Source organism: Sminthopsis crassicaudata, chromosome 1, assembly GCF_048593235.1.
Source record: "Sminthopsis crassicaudata isolate SCR6 chromosome 1, ASM4859323v1, whole genome shotgun sequence".
Taxonomy (NCBI): Eukaryota; Metazoa; Chordata; class Mammalia; order Dasyuromorphia; family Dasyuridae; genus Sminthopsis; species Sminthopsis crassicaudata.
Window position 1 is genome coordinate 604,101,743 of NC_133617.1, and position 19,021 is coordinate 604,120,763.

At 36.7% G+C, this 19,021-nt stretch overlaps 1 protein-coding gene across 2 annotated transcripts in view; it reads right to left on the reverse strand.

Annotated features, from left to right (window-relative positions):
* WWOX (WW domain containing oxidoreductase) overlaps positions 1 to 19,021 on the reverse strand; it is a 1,143,641-nt gene that overhangs the window by 358,545 nt on the left and 766,075 nt on the right. Inside the window, exon 9 of one of the 2 annotated variants that reach the window (XM_074282485.1) lies at positions 1,357 to 2,899. The exons of the other annotated variant lie outside the window; for it this stretch is intronic. Within the exon in view, the coding sequence (XP_074138586.1) occupies positions 2,780 to 2,899 (120 nt within the window). The 3' untranslated portion in view covers positions 1,357 to 2,779. Of the gene's footprint in view, positions 1 to 1,356; positions 2,900 to 19,021 lie in introns of those variants that run through there. 2 annotated transcript variants of the gene reach the window in all.

The window sequence follows — 19,021 nt, forward strand, 5'->3', positions numbered from 1 at the left end:
CGACAGCCAGTTCAATCTCTGCAGGTGTGAGTTAGAGCATTTGAAGGAATACAAGAAATAAACAGGCCCATTAGATACTTTCCCAAATGGAAGGTGTTTTTGCATTCATCAGAAACAAAAATGCCAACATGGCAAAAGACATTTGTATTTGGTGCTAGTGTGGCTTAGAAAGGACTTGACAGAGCATATAGTTCTACACACTTATTTTACAAAGAGAATAGCTGTTGCTCACCAAAAATCTCAGATTTTCAGCTGCATAAAACTGCAAAGGATTCAAAAGATGGCACATTGTTGGAGGAAAAAAAGGTTGATGGGTACTCAATGTCTACCTACATATATGCTAGGTAGAACTATAGAATCCCACTAGCAGAGACATTAGAGGTCATTTCATTTAATCCCTAGCTGGTACAGTAATCCCTTCCCTTGCACCCTCAAGTTGGGTCCCTTTGTTTATAGTCCAGTGGGATCACACTAAAGTAGACTTGGATTCCTGGGGTCACATATTGACTTGGAAAACCACAAATTAACATTTTCAATATTGTACTATATTTCAATTTATTTTCTTAAGCATTTTCCAATTATGTTTTAATCTGGTTCTGGTGGCATTTGGGAGGCTTGGCAGCACAGAGGGAGTTTGCATCTCTGCCAGGAGAGATCAAGGGATTTGCTCATGGTCACTCAGTTTATTAGTGGAAAAAGACAGAATTAGAACTCAGGTTCTCCGGATGCTGGGCCCACTGCTACTATCAAAGAGTAAATCATTGTGTACTGGACACCTCTCATGTGTTCAATTCTAACTGGGAAGAGAGATATCTCTCTGTATGGAAGAGACAAAGAACAAGTGAGTTGGGGTCCCCTCTCCTTTCAAAACTCAAGGTCAAGTTGGGCTGGCAAAACAAACCAAAAGGACAAAATAGAGAAAAATGCAAAACAATATCTGTAAATGCTGAGTTACATAACATGACTGGAATAGTTAGGGGAAGCTTCATGGAGGGATTGAGACGAATTATATTTTAAAAGGTGAGCATAATAGGGACAATCAGAAAGTATTGAATTTGGATTTGAAAATTTTGGATCTGAAATCTAGCTCTGGTACTTAAAAAAATCAATTTCATTAATATCTTTTGTTTTTTAATCTTTATTTCTCTTCTTCATCTCCTTCTCAGAAAGTTATTCTTTACAATAAATAATATAAAGAGGGAAAATCAGGTACCAATATTTTTAAAAATTAGCATATAGTATAGAATAATTGCACACATTTAACATATATTGGATTGATTGCTGTTTAGGGAAGAGAAAAGTTTAAAATATAAGGTTTTACAAGAGTGAATGTTGAAAACTATCTTTGCATGAATTTTGAAAATAAAAAGCTATTATTAAAAGAAAAAAAATAACATATATAGTGTTTTAGATCCCTAATTTTGCCACCTTTACAAAGAATTAAGGGAGAAGAGAGATATAAATATAGTTACCTTGGGTAAGCCATTTTTCCGTTCTGTTTCTTCCTCTACAAAATGAGAATAATACTACTTGTTATTACCTTTTTCAGATGGCTATTGTAAGAAAAGTCTTTGTAATCTTAAGGTATCATAGAACTATATGTTATTATTATTTTTGACAAAGAACTGTTTTTTAATCTCATGTGGTTGAATTAAATAAAACAATTAATTTTAATTAGCCAGTTATTTGACGAAATTCATTGTATAAAAGGAGAAAAAATTCTCAGTGATAGAGGGCATGGTAACTAATTGAATGATCATGTCTGAGGAGTTCACAAGACTATCTACTATGGCCTTGGAAGGGTTGTTCTGTGATCAGTGGAGGGAGCATCCGTGCTGATGAAATCTGAAATCACAGATCCTTGAAGCACTAAAGTAAGCAATTGCTTCTTTGACAGAGGCATTTAAACAGCCTGGGACTTTCAGAGGAACAAAAGTAGAAATCACTTAGGCTAACAGACCAGTGCCATTTGGAGGAAACTCACATTTTCACATTTTATGCCTTAATTTAAAGTGGAGCTACATGATCTCCTATAGGAATTCAGAAAGTGTTATCTCATTTTATGCCCCAAACTAGAAGAGAGCTCCACTGGGTTTGCCAAGCTGTTAAAATTAAAATATCTGTTTGAGCACAGCATAATAGATGAGGTATTTAAGGCATTTTCCTTCAGATTTTTGGTTAATCTTCTCTTCGTTAATTTTCCTAGATAAAATCCAGTTATAAATAACCTGAGGGTCCCTTAACTGGGCTGCTTGTGGGATGGCAGATCTTTAATCGCCAGAACTTCTGCCTCTTAAAGATCTCAAGAGGGAAAAGTACTTTGAAAATTATCCAAAGTAAAATAAGCAGAAAGCATTAACAAATTAAAGAGAAGAAAAGGGAGTATAGCAGAACTGAGCAGAACAGAGATAGATTAAGAGAGTCAGAGATAGAGACCCCACAGAGATGGAGATTGAGACAGAGACAGAAATAGAGAGAAAAGAGAACAAGAAATAGTGAGATGGAAAGAAGGGGAAGAGAGGCATGGAGCTGGAAAAGGGATGAAGAAAGGGGGAAAAAATGAAAAAATAATAAGACAGTGAGACAGAGATGGAGAGAAATGAAAGGAGGAAATGAGTGCTTGATTAGGAGAACCAACAACAACTTATATTACTCACAGGAGAAGAGTTCACCTTTCAAGATCACTTTTTTTTTTTTTAAATAAGAGTTCATTTTGGAATTAATAAATTTACAAATTCAAAATAGCCTTGTTGTAATAGTTATGATCATACAAAAATTTTTATTCCAATTTTTTATATGAGGAAACAATGAGTTGAAGTGTCTTGTCTGAAATTTCAGGGCCAGATCTCACAGCAAGCCTTTTTGATTCTAGAGGCCTTTCAGCTATATTATTCTGGATCTGAAAGAGACAAGCATCCAAAATTTATTTGTTTAGTAAAACAAAGCAGTTCTGAATTTGTAGCCTATGATGAAAAAGGAAACTCACTACTTTGCTGACGGAAATGAAAAAGCAAGCCATCATGCTTGCCAGACCTGAGCAACAAAGACTAGCTTTAAAAAAAGAGAGAGGCAGAATAAGAGAATTTAAAATGGATTTGTAAGGTAACCAGAAAGCAGTCAAGATGTAAAGAAGCAGTAATAATGGAAATAGGTGGTCTGGAAGTCAGGTAATCCAGCTTACCTATGAAGATGTGAACACTAAACTGGTTGCCATTTGCTAGTGGTACACAGCTATGTGTGTGTCTGTGTGTGTGTCTATGTCAATGTGGACATTTCTGAAAAATACACTGCCAAGGTAAGTGAACTTATCCACAGCATTCAAAACTTCACTATTTGCAGTAACTGATGGCTCCACATATGGATAGAATGGTGCTAGCTGATGGAGGACCTGTGTTTTCTTAGTGTTAATTGTTAGGCCAAAAGTACCACAAGCAGCAGAGAATCCATCTATATGCTGTTGCATCTCAGCTTCAGAGACTGTATTGAGTGCACAATCATCTGCAAACAAAAAAGCATGCACCAATACTCCCTCCACTTTAGTTTTGGCTTGTAGTCTTTTTAAGCAAGGCAGCTGATTTTGATTCATATTTGTCCTCACTTAAGGCATTTGAACAACATGGCTGAAAACATCACGGTAAAAAACATGGGAGCAAACACAAAATAGAGGGAGTCTTTTGGTGACTGGGAAAACTCTACAGCGTGTCCACTGTTTAGAGCCAAGCAGACATGCCATCCTGACACTGACGATGAACTTCTCTGGGAAATCAAATTTTGCCATAATTTTTCATAAACCTCATGACTGACAGTATCAAAAGCTTTGATTAGATTTACAAATGTTGTATACAAACTTCTGTTCTGCTCCTGGAATTCCTCCTGGAGTTATGGACAGTAAACACTATATTGACTGCTTCTTGGCCCCTTCTAGATAGATAGGTAGGTATGGTAGACAGATAGACAGACAGACAGACAGACGGATGGAAGGAAGGAAGGAAGGATGGATATATGGATGAATAGATAAGAGAGATGACTGGATAGATGATAGATGGAAGAATGGATGAGTGGATGAATAGATAAATAAATAGATAAATGATAGATGGAAAGATGGATGCATGGATGGATAGATGAATAGAGAGATAAATCCTGTTATACCAAGGGGGTGGAATCAAGTAAAACCTTGGGGCCACTGCAAATAAAGTGAATCTGCTAGTCCAGATAAGAAAGACTTTCTCACAGACCCAAACATCTATTGGGCAAAACTTATCCTTAGAAAGACTCTCCAGTATTTCTACAAAGAGCCTAGGGATAAGAACAATGGACCAGGAGTCCAGCGACTTGGTATGAGGTCAATAACTGCTGCTAATTAGTTTCTTTACATTGGACATTTTTGCTTTGCCTCTCTAGGCCCAGTTTCAGCCTAACAACAACAAGAACAACAACTGCCATTGATATAGTACTTTAAGATTTACAAAGGGATTTATGTAGGTCATCTCATTTGATCCTCACAATTACTTTGTGAAGTAGGTGCTATTTTCCCCCTCATTTGACAGAAGAGGAAATGAAACTCAGAGGTGTTTGAGATTTGGCTATGTTTGCATAGCTTTGAACCCAGGTCTTGATGCTAGGTCTAAAATTCTGTCTATCCTATCATGCTGCCTTTCACTACCAAATCAAGGGGAAAAGGATAGGCTTGGAAGAAATGCTGATCACATTCTTTCTTGGCTCTAATGCTTGAGGATAGAAGGTCCTTTTTGGTCCTGATGATATGTGCTCTAATGTCCCTTAAAGCCCTGCAATTTATATAAAGAAATCCCTTCTAATTCTGACATTTTATGTTTGTTATATGTGGTCAGAATCAAAGAGTACAATTTTTACAAGCAAGAATTCCCTTTTAAAAACTTCCTGCTAAATTGTTACTTGAGAAGTGAGGTGGCCCAGTGGATAGATGGGCTGGAGTTAAGGGAAGTTCATATTTGTGAATTCAAATCCAACCTTAGATACTTACTAGCTGTATTACCCCAGCAAGTCCCTTAACCCTATTTGTCTCAGTTTTCTCATCTTTAAAATGAGCTGAAGAAGGAAATAGCAAACTCATCCAGTAACTTTTGCCAAGAAAACCCCCAATAAGTTCACAAAGAGTCAGCCACTGAAAAACGAGTGGTCATTCAGTTTCTGTTTGAAGACCTCAAGTGAGAGAGACTCCACCACCTCTTAGGCATTCCACTCCACTTTTGCACAACCAAAATCATTCTTATGTTAAACTTGAATGTCCCTCTCTATCTTCTAAATCATCTTTCTGAAGTCAAGCAGATAATCTTTTTTTTCTGAGGTGATTGGGGTTAAGTGACTTGCCCAGGGTCACACAGCTAGGAAGTGTTAAGTGTCTGAGACCAAATTTGAACTCGGGTCCTCCTGAATTCAAGGCTGGTGCTCTATCCACTGCGCCACCTAGCTGCCCCCTCAAGCAGATAATCTATCTCTTAACATGTGAGCATTTCAAATACATGAAGAGGTTTTGTGTTTCTCTGAAGCCTTCTTTTTTCCGCTAAATGATGTTAAGTCTTTCAGCTGGTCCTCATATAGTATGATTTTAGCCCTCCCTTCATCTCTTCTGGACTAATTCCAAAGTATATACATCTTTCCAAAAATGTAGCGCCCTCTGTACTACTACTTCCCTGGTTTTTGGCATCACACTTTCCAATATAGCCAACGATGCCATTCGTTTGGTTCTTGCTTTTTTCTTGCTATGATTACACACTGTTCAATCACTGAATTTTTAGTATGTTAATATTGTAAGAAATACTATCAAGCCAAGCCTTTCCTTGTGCTTGTGAGGTTTCTTTTTTGAACTTGTATAGTATTGAACACTGATCCTATTTAAGATTCTTCTTAAAATATTTGGCCCATAGTTATTGCCAACCTTCTGACTCTTCCATTCAATGTGTGTTTTGCTTGGTCAAGCTTTATGCGATCCACAAGTATAATAGTTTGAAATAGTGATATCCAAGTTGGTAAATTCTATGGTCACTTCTACCTTGGACATTCTATATTTGGTGATCAATTCCAATTCTGAAATTATGTGTTCTATGCACAAAAATCTCTTTCATCTTTGATATGGGATGCCCTTTGTAGTTTTTATTCAGTGAGTAGTTTTGCAGATAATTTTTAAAGCAATGGAATAGTCTTAGAAAACTGTAAGTCAATCAATTTTCTCCAGGAGTGACCATATCAAGAAAACAGAGGATATGATCAGGCCCATTACCCAAGAACATGGAGCTATGATCTAGGAGGAATGAGACATTACAGTTATGAACAAGTCTACTCCACTGTTTCCCCTGTGTTTATGGAGTAAAGGCTAATAAAGTCATCATTGATTTGAGTTTCCCTAATGAACTTATTCAGGATGAAAATGACTGTAGAAGCATGCACAGGCCAAAGACCAAAATCTAAGAACTCAAAGAAAAAGGTTATAATGACAAAGTTTCTAAAGCACAGTGAGGTTTACAATTCAATATCCCTGTGAAATAGAGCATGGAAGTATCACCATCTTCATTTTTCAGAGGAAGAAACTGAGAATCTGACATGTGAATGGATATGATCCAAGATAAAGAGCTACGGAGTATCAGAGCTGGCATTCGGTTCTATCCACTATATAATTTTGGTGGTTGAAATCTATTTAAAGTATAGTACTGAATAAAGAACATACCTCTTATATAGGTCCTTCTAGACTAGAGTAGATTATTACATTGAGCTTAGGAAGGAAAGCTGATCAGACAAGTGAAAATTAAGGAGACACTAATTCAGAAGAAATACAGGGAAGCACATACATTCCCAGAGAATAATATGTTTTTAAAGGTATTTAAGACAAGATTGCTGTTGCAAACCTCAAGACATTATGATCTTTAATAACAACAAAATCTATTTACTTGCCTTATGGTAGTGACAGGACAGAAGCCTTCCCATTTCTTCTGCATAAGGTCTCCTTATCAGGTTAATTTATCTGCATGCCATATGCTACCCTCATGCTGGAATTCCCATTCATAGAATAACCAACTCTATTTCCTTATCTGAATTAAGAAACTGACTTTGGTCACAAGGAAGGGAAAGCATGCAACCATTTATTAGGTTTACTCTATGATAAACACCGTGCTAAGCATTTCACAAATATTATCTCATTTGATCATTACACTAATTACATCCTGGGACATTGGTGCTATTTCATCTTACACTTTAAGAAACTGAGGCAGACAGGATTAAATGACTGGTCCAGTCATACAGCTAATGAAATAAGTATCTCGAGGCTGAAATTGAATTTGGGACTTCCTGACTCCAGGCATCCTGCATCATGCAATCCAGATGTTCTTATAAGCTGACCCAATAAAGAGATGATTAATATTTTTAAACTTCCCTCCAAAAACAGATTTAAAGGTGAAAAGATAGGGGTTCCCCCCCATCCCAATTAATTAGGGGAGACCTAAGTAGTTCAACTGAACCAATCAATAAAAAGTAAACTGGGCAGGAATAAGGCCTTAAGCAATGTGAAAGGATCACAGAGTAAGTTTTACATCACTGGATGAAAGCAGATGATACCACACAGGAAGTACATAGTGACTAATTAAAGAGAATCAGTTGTGCTCCTGAAAGCTATGTATCAAAATAAGCTTGTTAAGAGTAAGTCAGCTGAATGGTAAAGGAGCCTTATGTGATCTTCACATAATATTGCAACAACCCATCCTGACATTGTTTGCCCACATGGTCATATCTGCCCTCATATTTACTCATATTCACATTCCAGAAATTGCTAATATGGGTCTGTTGTGTGAAAGGCCCCACGCCGGGTGCTGAGTATACAAAGATGGACAATGACAGTTTCCACTCTCAAGACACTACTACTGCAGTAGAAGTAGGATGGGCCACGTACACAAATAACAAGGTAGAAGATAATTACATGCACCAAAAGGGTCAAGTGGAGAAAGATAAGACCCTAAAGTAGAGAGAGAGCATTTCCAGCTATGAAAAAAAGGAGAAAGCTTTATGGAATTACATAAAGTTTTAGGATGTTGTCTAGAAAAAAATAAATTAGTTATGATTCCTCCAATTCTTTAATAGATTCATGGCACCGCTGATGATGATGTATCCATCCACTTCTTGCCTTACACAACTCTCGTTCAGATACTTTTTGAACTGAGGTTGACCAAAATATAGTGGAGGACTTCCTCTTGTTTTTCTATTTTGTGGGTATTGAGGTAGCACTCAGATTATCATTCTCTTGTCCCTTGCTTTTGCTGGCTTACCTAATTTTCTGGGCAAATGTTCTCAGTGTGCTACTTTATGCCACTTCATAAGTAAGTCATTAACATGCATGATTAAACCTAATTTTTAATACACAGTTCTCTGACAAAAGATAATTTTAATGAATAAATGAAATATACAAAGACCAAAGCACAAAGTATATAAGATGGTATAGGAGACTTTAGACCAGAAAGATCTAATGCTTCTTTGATCACAGACTAAAAATTTACCTGCTTGGTGCCCCTGATAACTCTGTAAGTAAAAATTATATAAAAAAGTTTCTGATCTGCACTGGTGGATAGATTTTCCATAGTGGGAATTCCTACTCCAAAGTAATTAAAGGCTTGGACACATACACAGACAAAAGGTGGGGATGAGATGGGATGGAGGCATTACAACAATTTCAGCTTCTACTTTAGGCAACATGTTGCCCTAAATTTCTAATAAATTCCAATAATTCCAATCAATTCTAAAAATTTCACTAAATAGATATATAAAATTTTATACATAAATACATATTTATTTATATATTATATAAATATATACACCCAAATATATACACATACATACATACATATATATCTCCTTGTATACACAATACTTCCTCAGTCATGCAGGGACTGATTTTTCCATCTGCATTATAGTCCATTGTACCTAACACTGTCCTGTCTTTTTCTGAAATCTGGCCGTACAAGCAGCACAAATCATATTGGATATAGGGTGGAATGATGCAGAAGCCTGAGCTGGAGATGAGAGAAAAAAGAGGGTTCTGACTCAGCTGACAATGAATCATGTGAACTCAGTACAAAAGACAACTCCACAGGACATTCGGGGTCTACGTCCTGCTGGCTACATTTTGCTGGGATGCCCCATTCTCTATTCCTATCAGACTGTAACTAAGTCTTTGGAGTCACTCAAGTGTATCAAGTAATGTAGTCTTAAGATCTTTAGTGTCACCTGGGCCATGTAAGACAACTTAGGTGGAAATGAATTGGAGGGTTGTTTGTGGATAAAATGGTCACCTTGATCAAAGACCAAATGAACCATTGTGGTAAGCCAAAAAGTGTCACTGAGGAATTGTTCATCCCAAATACTCTGAAAGGGCCTTTAATCTTGGCAGCAAGCTTTTAGAGTACCCAGACATAACTCCTCACCTTCTATTTCCCCTGCTTCTGTCCCTTCTCCATTCTGATATGGTTATTCAGGGAGTGCAGTAGTGCATCCAATTAGAAGAACCGAAAATAACACATGAGAAAAAAAATCAGCTTTCTCTTTGTCTAAGGTCAATAATTTGGCACATGCCTTGGGACTATCAGAATCCTTCACATACATACCCCCTCCAGGGTCTTTTTCTGTGTTCTTGATGAATGGAAACAACTCTGGTTTATTGATGATTATGTCCGTAGGGGGTTAGTTCTGACTGGTCTTAATAAGTTGGATCTACTTGAAGTGGTAATAGTAATGATGACAACAACCACACCACACCACCACAATGGTTCATATGTTGACAGAAGACAAAGTCCCCTACTCCAAATACAGACTTTAAAATATTCTTGAGAAATCAACATTAGAATGAAAAGCATTGTCTCAATCACCAACTAATCCATTAAAAAATTAACAATAGTGTTTTCACAACATGTCACCATAATAAATATTCATAATCTCAAAGATGAATGGGATTAAAAAAAAACCTTTCAAAACATAATGAGCTTAAGAGAAGAAATCAAAATTGAAGCAAGACAAAAAGCAGCACATGATGCTCACCATTTTGTTGGCTACTTCACCTGAAGACCCACATAGCTAAATAAGAAGAGGCTTATTAACAGACTGTTGGCTATTGGCAGATTCATTTTTTTTGAGCATGGTAAGTTATTAGATAACCTATTAAATATGTGGAGAACATGGGATGTGATTATGTCACAGGATCATAGATTTATAGCTTGATAGGTCCTTGATTATTTATTTTGTTTCTGTTTTATGTCTACAAAATGAAAATGTTCACTACTTCCAACCTGATGTTTAAAGGTAGGGTGTGTGGTATAATGAAAGGGAAGGGAGGGAACACAGATTTATTAAGTGTATCCTATGTGCCAGACATTGCTATCATCTCATTTGTGTGAGATTTGAGTTAAAGAGCTGGATTCAAATCCCAGCTTTGCCATTTACTATCTAAGTGACCTTGGGCAAGCTACTTATACTCTTTTTTTCTGTAAAATGAGGGGGTTAGAAAGATACCTCCATGATCCCTTAAGAATCTCAAATTTTGAAGTGGTGAGATGAGACGACAGAAACTCCAATTTCCTGATTCTCTGCTGACTCAAAGATGATGTTCAAGTAGAAGCAGCTGACCCCCAATGGGAACTCTAAGTGGCCATTTTACCACATTTGTAGCTGGGGACATGATTAGCTCACAATAAATGTAAGCTTGTGGCAGGAAAGAAAATTGAGAACCATCAAGATGAAACACGCTAATTTTTTTTGCATGTCAGCGGTGTGTGCCTCTTGTTCATCTGTCCTGCAAGTTAGTAAAATCAAGACTAGTTGCTGGAGCCCTGAGCTATCAATAAAAGTTAATGTACCACAGGAAATTGGAAAGAAAAAAAATCACTTAAGTGTTCAGGGCCACCAAGTCACCCGTGCATCCATCCCCTGTGAGATGTTACGGCACTCGGCATGTTATTGTTGATCTGGCTGGCTGGCGATTTCATGTTATTTTCTGAAGTAAATTCTGAAGCCTCTGGACAAGGTCACTGGCAGCGAACCAGGATTCTGTGGTTCCCTTCCATGAATGGTAACTTAAAAGAAGGCGGGAAAAAAATAAAAGTAGATTCAAAGGCTCCATGATGTGGGCAATAACCATAAACCTGGGATTTTAGGAGTAGAAGATATGTAGAAGTGGGGTTATGATAATCATAGTTGACATTTATGTAGCATTTTAATAATAGTAATTGCTAGAATTTACATAGTGCTTTAAGGTTTGCAAAATACTTTACACAAGTTATCTCATGCTTTACATATATTATATCTCATTGGATCCTCATGTCAACCATGTGAAGTAGGTACAATGGGTACAGTATTATTTTTTTTCATTTTTAAAGATAAGGTTACTACTATTCCCAGGGCCAAAGAGCTAGTAAGTGTCCGAGGTAAGGTTCACACTCTGGTTGACTTTAAGTATGGCATTTGCTTCTACAACATTTTCTCTTTCTATCCTATAAATATTTGCTTTTAAAATTTATATGGAATGTTAATATCATACTCTATAATCAGAAAAAAGAAGGTGGTCTGGTCCTCTGGCAAAAATGAAGCATTATAAAGTAATAACATGAGATAGTAAAAAGCATCAGAGAAAGTTATCCATGATGTTGAATAGTTTCTTCATGTATGATTCACAGATGGGATGTAGAAAGGAATTATCTGAGATAAGAGGACATGGAACTGCCAAAATGTACACTAGGCTTCAGGCAGATATACTCAAATCTTGCCTCAAGATCTATGCTTTGTGATCCTGGGTAAGTCACAACCTCTGTCAGCTTCATTTTCATCATCTGTAAAGGGGGGATAATAATTGTACCAGCCCTCCACAATTGTTGTAAGTCAAATTATAAAATATGTATAAAAGCTCTTTGCAGGCCTTAGATAGAAAGTTAGCTATCATTATTATTATTAACTATTATTTATGACATCATAGATCTATCAAAGTACTAGTAATTTAACCTAGGAGTCAAAGAAAGTCTTAGAATGAATGAAAGAATGGTGTTTGTGCCCGTTTCTATAGCAATAAATCCCACAAACTTTGCTTCTGTTTGCTATTTTTCTTTTTGGGGGGGAATGGAGGAGATGGTTAAGGTGTATGGAATATGTTGATGTGTTAAACTGGTAAAGTTTTATATAGAGAAATTATTTCATCCCTTCTCCTTCCAAAGGAAAGGCCCAAGAACCATGTTGTTTTTTTTCCTAACCTGATATAATAAAAAGCTATTTGTCTTATTATAGGCCATACTACTCAAAACCAAGTGAGCAGAAAGACATAAGAATTTCATCCAGTACCTGGCCCTGCAATTTCATCTGGAGCCCCAGTCCAGAAACTATCTCTACCCATGCAGCTCTTCAATTTATATAGTCCTTCAAGGGCACTGAGAGATTAAATGACAATCATACATCCAGCTAAAATGTCAAAAGCAGGACTCAAACCCAAGGCTGGTCCTTTTTTCACTATGTCTTGAGGATATTTGAGCATCATTTTAAAATATCTTAATATCCTCTAGTATTGTTAACCATACCTATGTATCTAAATCTTCCCATTACATTACAAGCAGATATGAGATATATCTTGTCTAAATCAAAAACACAGCTCTCTGTAAAGAGCAGTGTTAGGATTACTAAGTGAGAACTCAGGTTGTATGGATAGTGACAAGGTGAGAATTCAGGTTGGACAATTACAAGGTGAGAACTCAGGTTGACTTGCTGGAAGGAGCAGGCTCATTGGCTGAGGTGGTTCTTTTGCCAAATTGCGAAGGTCTGGTCTAGCTCCTCTTGTCAGGATAAGCAAAAGCCCTTGCCCCACGTTGGGCGCCAAATGTAACGAGCTGTCGTCTCTAGAAGCTGCCGGATCACTCTCTGGGAAGAGATCTGCTGTGTCTACTCAAATCTCTCAGACAGATTCTTCTTCCTGTAACGAACCGTTGTCTCCAGGCAGTTGCTATTAACTCTTGTCCAGAGAAGTGACTTCCCTTCCTGCAGAGAGCCCCGTCAAGCCTGATGCAATTCAGAGTCTTCTCCTTGAATCTCCTCCAGCTCTTATCCTTCTCCATGTAGACTCACTTTCCAGGCCCACTGTTCTCTCTTTTATTCTCCCAGAGAATGGGCGTGGGATAATGCAAGGGCTTCTGGGAAGAACCACCTCAGCCAATGAGCCTGCTCCTTCCATCAAGTCAACCTGAGTTCTCACCTTGTAATTGTCCAACCTGAATTCTCACCTTGTCACTATCCAGACAACCTGAGTTCTCACTTAGTAATCCTAACAGAGCAAAAAACGATTCCTACCCTCTCCCCAACAGTATGCACTTAATAAACTCAAGAGCTGGTTTTTCCCCACCTAACAGAGATGACATAATTTGGCTCTTCCTAATTTGGGTTTCTGTCTTCTATACCAGGGTTCATAAACTGAGGTCTGTGAACTTTTTCTTCTTTTTATAAGATTTTACAACTATATTTCAACATATTTGGTTTCCTTTGTAAAGTATGCACATGTGTATGTTTATATTTTGGTGTATGTATATATGTATATATGTTTGTATATATAAACATACACACATACATCATGTAGCTCTTCTTGAGTCATACATGCAGGCCCTCTCACAGGAGTTGAGGAATATTTCTATTATTACTTAATTTGAGTAGAAAATTCCCTGTTGACATAAACTATTCTAACAGTGATGAGCAAGTAGAGAAGGTCTGTTCCTCTGCCCCTTCTTTTCCTAAACAAAAACAAAGCACCTTCCACTTGGCAGAAGAATTATGACTGTGTGGACTCCAGCGGAGAGAGCTGCTAGTAGAATTTTTTGTCTTAGGTCATGCAGTGTGTGAGATTCTGGCTGCTGCTCTCTGAGCAGGAAGTGTTAACACCAATATCTCTGAAATGCTAGGGGAAATTTTATTGTCTGCCACATTCACAAATTGGAATCGATCTTCATTCAGCTCTTTCCCATACTAGTTTAGCCAAAGTTTCTACAAAATGGACACGAGATGTGAGTGCCTTTCAGATCACCTGTGATTAAATCCATGGCATTTGTCTTCAAACAAAAGTGTGTGTGTGTGTGTTTTTTTTTTCCTGGCTGCAACATATAATTTTAGTCAGCTACCACTAAATTAGACACCCACTCAGATTTATTATTATAAGAACATTCAGCAAGCTAATTTCAAGATGATGGCTCCTATAAATTCTTATAATTTATTATTTAGCACTTTGGTTTTTAATCATTAAGTACGTGAAGACGCTGTAGGTCAAACCTGTATTAATGAAGACAGTAATCTATTTTTCAAACTCTCTGCTCCTCACCCACCTTTCAAATTGTAAATTAACAGAAACATAGTTAAACACACTTGTAGGAACAAAAATGGTGACTGAGAGATGAGGGGAAAACCTGGAGGCCCATAGACTTCATTTTTTCCAGATAATGTGCCACTAACTTAAACTGAGCAATCTGACAAAAAGAATGGAGACTACATTTCAGAGATCAGATATTTCCTTAATAAAATAAAATCCCGAGTTTAGTAAAAGCTGAGCAGACCTTAGCAAGTACATTTTTCATTATTGTGATTATGATTTTATATTAATCCAATATAACCAACATTTCAGTGAATTTGTGATCTCATAGATGTGGTTATTCCCTTTAACAAATCAGATCTTGACCTATCTATGGTGCCCCATCTTAAGCAGTTTTTGTAGTGTCCTTAAGTGCTACTCCATGTGCTGGGGGCACATCATTAGGATGCCAACTATTTACTGGTTATCCCTACCCATTTGGATTATTTTTGTGTGTCTGCATAGTTTTATGATAGACAAGAACCTAAAGATGGATGTTTTAGAAAGCTAGGGATAAGCATGTAAGTTAATATTTTAGAATACTAGATAGAGAAAGGATCCAAATGTAATTTCAAAGCCAAACAAGGAAACAATAGGTGATGATTACACTTGCTTGTGGGAGATTTTGCTATTCCAGTCTAACTTCCAATGAAATAAAATGCCGCCTCTTATTGAACAAATACAAGCTAACACTGAAAAGTCCTTTTAAGTAATGCCATTGCCTCTGTTCATATTTAAACCTTCCATTTTACAATCTAATTCCATTCACCTGTTTTTGCTAGGATATTGGTCACAGGTTTGTTGGAAATTTTGTCAAGAAATTTTTAAAAAATTTGCTTCAAGTATAGAAACCAAAAGAATAACAGAATGTTAGGGCTTAAGAGCCAATTAATTCCAGTACTTACACATATGAAGACACTCTTTGCTTGATTTGTTATCAAATAAAATAGTTAAATCAATGGAAGAAACATTTCAAAACTCGACTGTTGTGGTTTTGAAGACTTAGTTTTATTTCACGTTCCTGAGAAAAGGATTACTCAGTGACAATTTTATTCTGGATTATTGTTCACGACCATAATGAAGCTTTACACTTCTGCTTGTATGAGTGGGAGGGGGTATAACTGAGCAAGACTCAGAAGAAGCTGCTCTAGATTATTATTTAATTTTAATCATAATAATTATTAATTATTTAATAATAATTTACATCTCTTTTCTCATAAGATATAGAAGCTGACCTCTTCAAGCTGATGTGAGAGTAATGAAGCCCTCTCTTCTATAGATGTCAAATGCCATCAGTCCTTCAATAGTCTAGGTAATAATCAGGGAAACTAGGAAGTTTTGCCATGACATTGATCTCTTTAGAACTTAGCTTTCTCCTCAACAAAACTAAGCTTTTGTAGGCTTAGCAGCAGAAAGAGACTTTATGCATCATCGAGTCTCATCTCCCATTTTATGGATGAAGAAACCAACATGCGGAATAGAGAGAACTTTTCTCCATAAAGGTAGTAAGTGACAGAGGTAGGATTAGAACTTAGAACCTCAGATTCTATATGAAATGCTTCTCTCACTCTACTACAATTATTAAACTTTTAGTACAGAGACAGGGAGGAAGGAACACTGGGCTTAGAATCAGAGAAGACAGGGGTCTGAATCCCCCTTCTGACATTTGAGTTTTGTGGCATATGGTTTAATCCCTCTGACTTTGCCTCGTCATTTGTAAAGTGGGGTCAATGCTACCATAGAACCACTGTCATTGAACTGTTATGAGAATCAAATCAGAAAATACAAGTAATATACTTCACAAACCTTAAAATATTGAATAAATTCTAACTATTCTTTTTAGGGACACAAAATAATACCATTTAATAAATGATTTCAAAGAAGAACAATGCTGAATAAATGTACTGCACCATCTCATAATGTTATATTATATTATATAATAATTTTATATAGCCATATTATAGCCTGAAGGTCTTCATAAGCCTAGTCCAGTCTTCCACCAAATACAGAAATACTCTCTAAAACTTCACTGACAGGTGAGATAATGATAGTAGAATGTGATAAAGAGGGAATCAGGTATGATGCAATGGAAAAACAAAACAAAACACAGGACTTGGGTTTGCACCTTACTTGATATACAACTTTTCTCTCTAAATATTACCCTTTGTAAAATGGAAAGAATGATCACTACATAAATCTAAATAATTCTCTTCTTTCTTCTTTACATCCTCCTCCTCTCTTCATAACTCTGACTGCTATGATTGAGTGAAATAGCTATGCTTTATGGAATTAAGAGACTGAATGCGCTCAATCCTAGAAAATAAAATTAGTTTGACTAGGACAACTTTGTCTAAGGTATTTCTGCTTTCAAAGTTTCTACTTTATCTATGGCTCCTCTGTCTCCCATAGCCTTGGCCCTTACGTTGGTACCCAGTTGTTCTAGTTCCTCACCTTATCCAGGTCCTTTCTGGGGCAAGACTTTCTAACTTCCTACACTCTGTATGCAGAACCACAGAAGTACAGAACTTAAAAAACTAAGTGGAAATCTAAAATAGGTCCTTATTTTACAGATGAAATAGCATGACGTAATGGTATAAGACAAAATGTTGGACTGCGAGTCAGGAGACTTGGATTCCAGTTCCAGCTTGGCTTTTTATTCTCTTTTTCTTCCTCTTCCTCCTCTTCCTCCTCTTCCTCTTCCTCCTCCTCCTCCTTCTCCTCCTCTTCCTCTTCCTCCTCTTCCTCCTCCTCCTCTTCCTCCTCCCCCTCCTTCTCCTCATCATCACCATCATCTATCTGTGACCTTGAGCATATCACTGTATCTTTATGGGTTTCAATTTTCTTTTCTTCCAAAAGGGAAATAACAGTATTTGCTATTTATTTACTTCACAAGGGTGCTCTGAGGAAATTTCTTTGTAAACTGAAAAGTGATACAGAAATGTAGGCTGTCAGTATTATAAATATAAGTTAATTTGAGGAAACTGACACTCAGAAGGAGAAAACACTTGCCTTAGATTGCCTCAACAGCTAATGGCACAGTCAGGATGAAAACCTAAGTCACCTAACTCACATTTAATAATGATTCACATCTATAAAGCAGTTATTGAGGTTTACAAAATGCTTTAAGGTTTATGGGCCCTGTGAAATAGGTAGTCCAAGGATTATTGTTGTCTTTCACAATGGAAGAAACTGAGTCGCACAGCTCACAGGTACTAGAGCCAGAACTGAGACCTAGGTCCGCCAATGTCACAGTCTACATACACACTTTATTACTAGTCAACTCAAAGTACTTCCCTCCCCTTCCCTTCTGTATCAAGGGGCCACGTTTTCAGGTCTCATTCTTAAGAGACCTGATAAACCTAACCCTTGCTCATGGGCTTGGTGGATTCAGTGGCTTTAACCCTTTGCATTGATAATGACCATTCCTAAAGGCAAGTCTGTAATCCAAAGAAATGACTCCAACTCTAGGACTCAAAGTGACAGGCTGATGAGGAAGATAACTAGGCAGGTAGCATTTTAGGTGCCCTTCATATCAAACTTGGACACCTTCCCACTTTGAACAGGGCTGACCCAGGACACAGAGGACCTTCCAGCTGTGTAATTCTATGGAGATGTCTGAGCCTCATTAGGAATATGCCCTTTTTAAAATCGGAGAAAATGAGGTTCAGACTCATTAAAGGGAACATTCAGAGTAAGAACTCTCAGCTTCATGCTTTAACTATCCAGATGTGCCAGTCCATAATATCATTACTTGATTCCCCACAATTCAGTTAAATTAGTACAGTCCGACACATTCCAACCTTCAACCATTTTGTCACTTAAAATGAATGTTCTGGAAAGCTAGCCTTCCTAGAGCATTAGTTACATTGTCCATTACATACTTAATAGTAGCTTGGAGTTATTTTTGCTATGTGCTAGAGGACTATAAATTATGTGATACAATGTACCTAAGGTACCCTTGGAAAATTATAGGAGAGGGTTGCTTTTGGAGAAATGTTTTATTAGGTCCATGGAATGTAGGACTATATTAAGTAGCAAAATGTATAATTTTATATTATATGTACTTACATATATACATATATTACTCCTGCCTAATGTAACCCTGCATTCTATGGACCTAAAAAAGACCTGGTGAGTCATATATACACACACATACATACACATGTGTAATGTAATAAATATATATATATGTATATATATTAGTAATATATACATCTTAATTGACTCATTAATTTTACTGGTCAATTAAATTATATGTATATATAATATAAATTATATTGCTTATGTGAAATATAAGATATGTATATATATTTTAATTGACGAATCTAGAATCTCCTTAAAAACAGTAGTTTTAACCAGATAGTTTGAGTTTATAAGAGAGAGGATTCAAAATCTGAAAGTACATAGGAAAAGATTTGAGATTATCTCTGAGCAGCTTTGAAACAATGTCATATTTCTTTATGCTTGATTTTGAATACTTTCAGCAAACATGTAGCTTCCATTTTCTTTCTTTTAAAATGTTTTTGTGCCTAAGAACAAGTTTTTTTTAATGTTTAAATTTTTTATTAAAGCTTTTTATTTTCAAATCTATGCATAACTTTCAACATTCACCCTTGCAAAATCTTGTGATCTGAATTTTTCCTC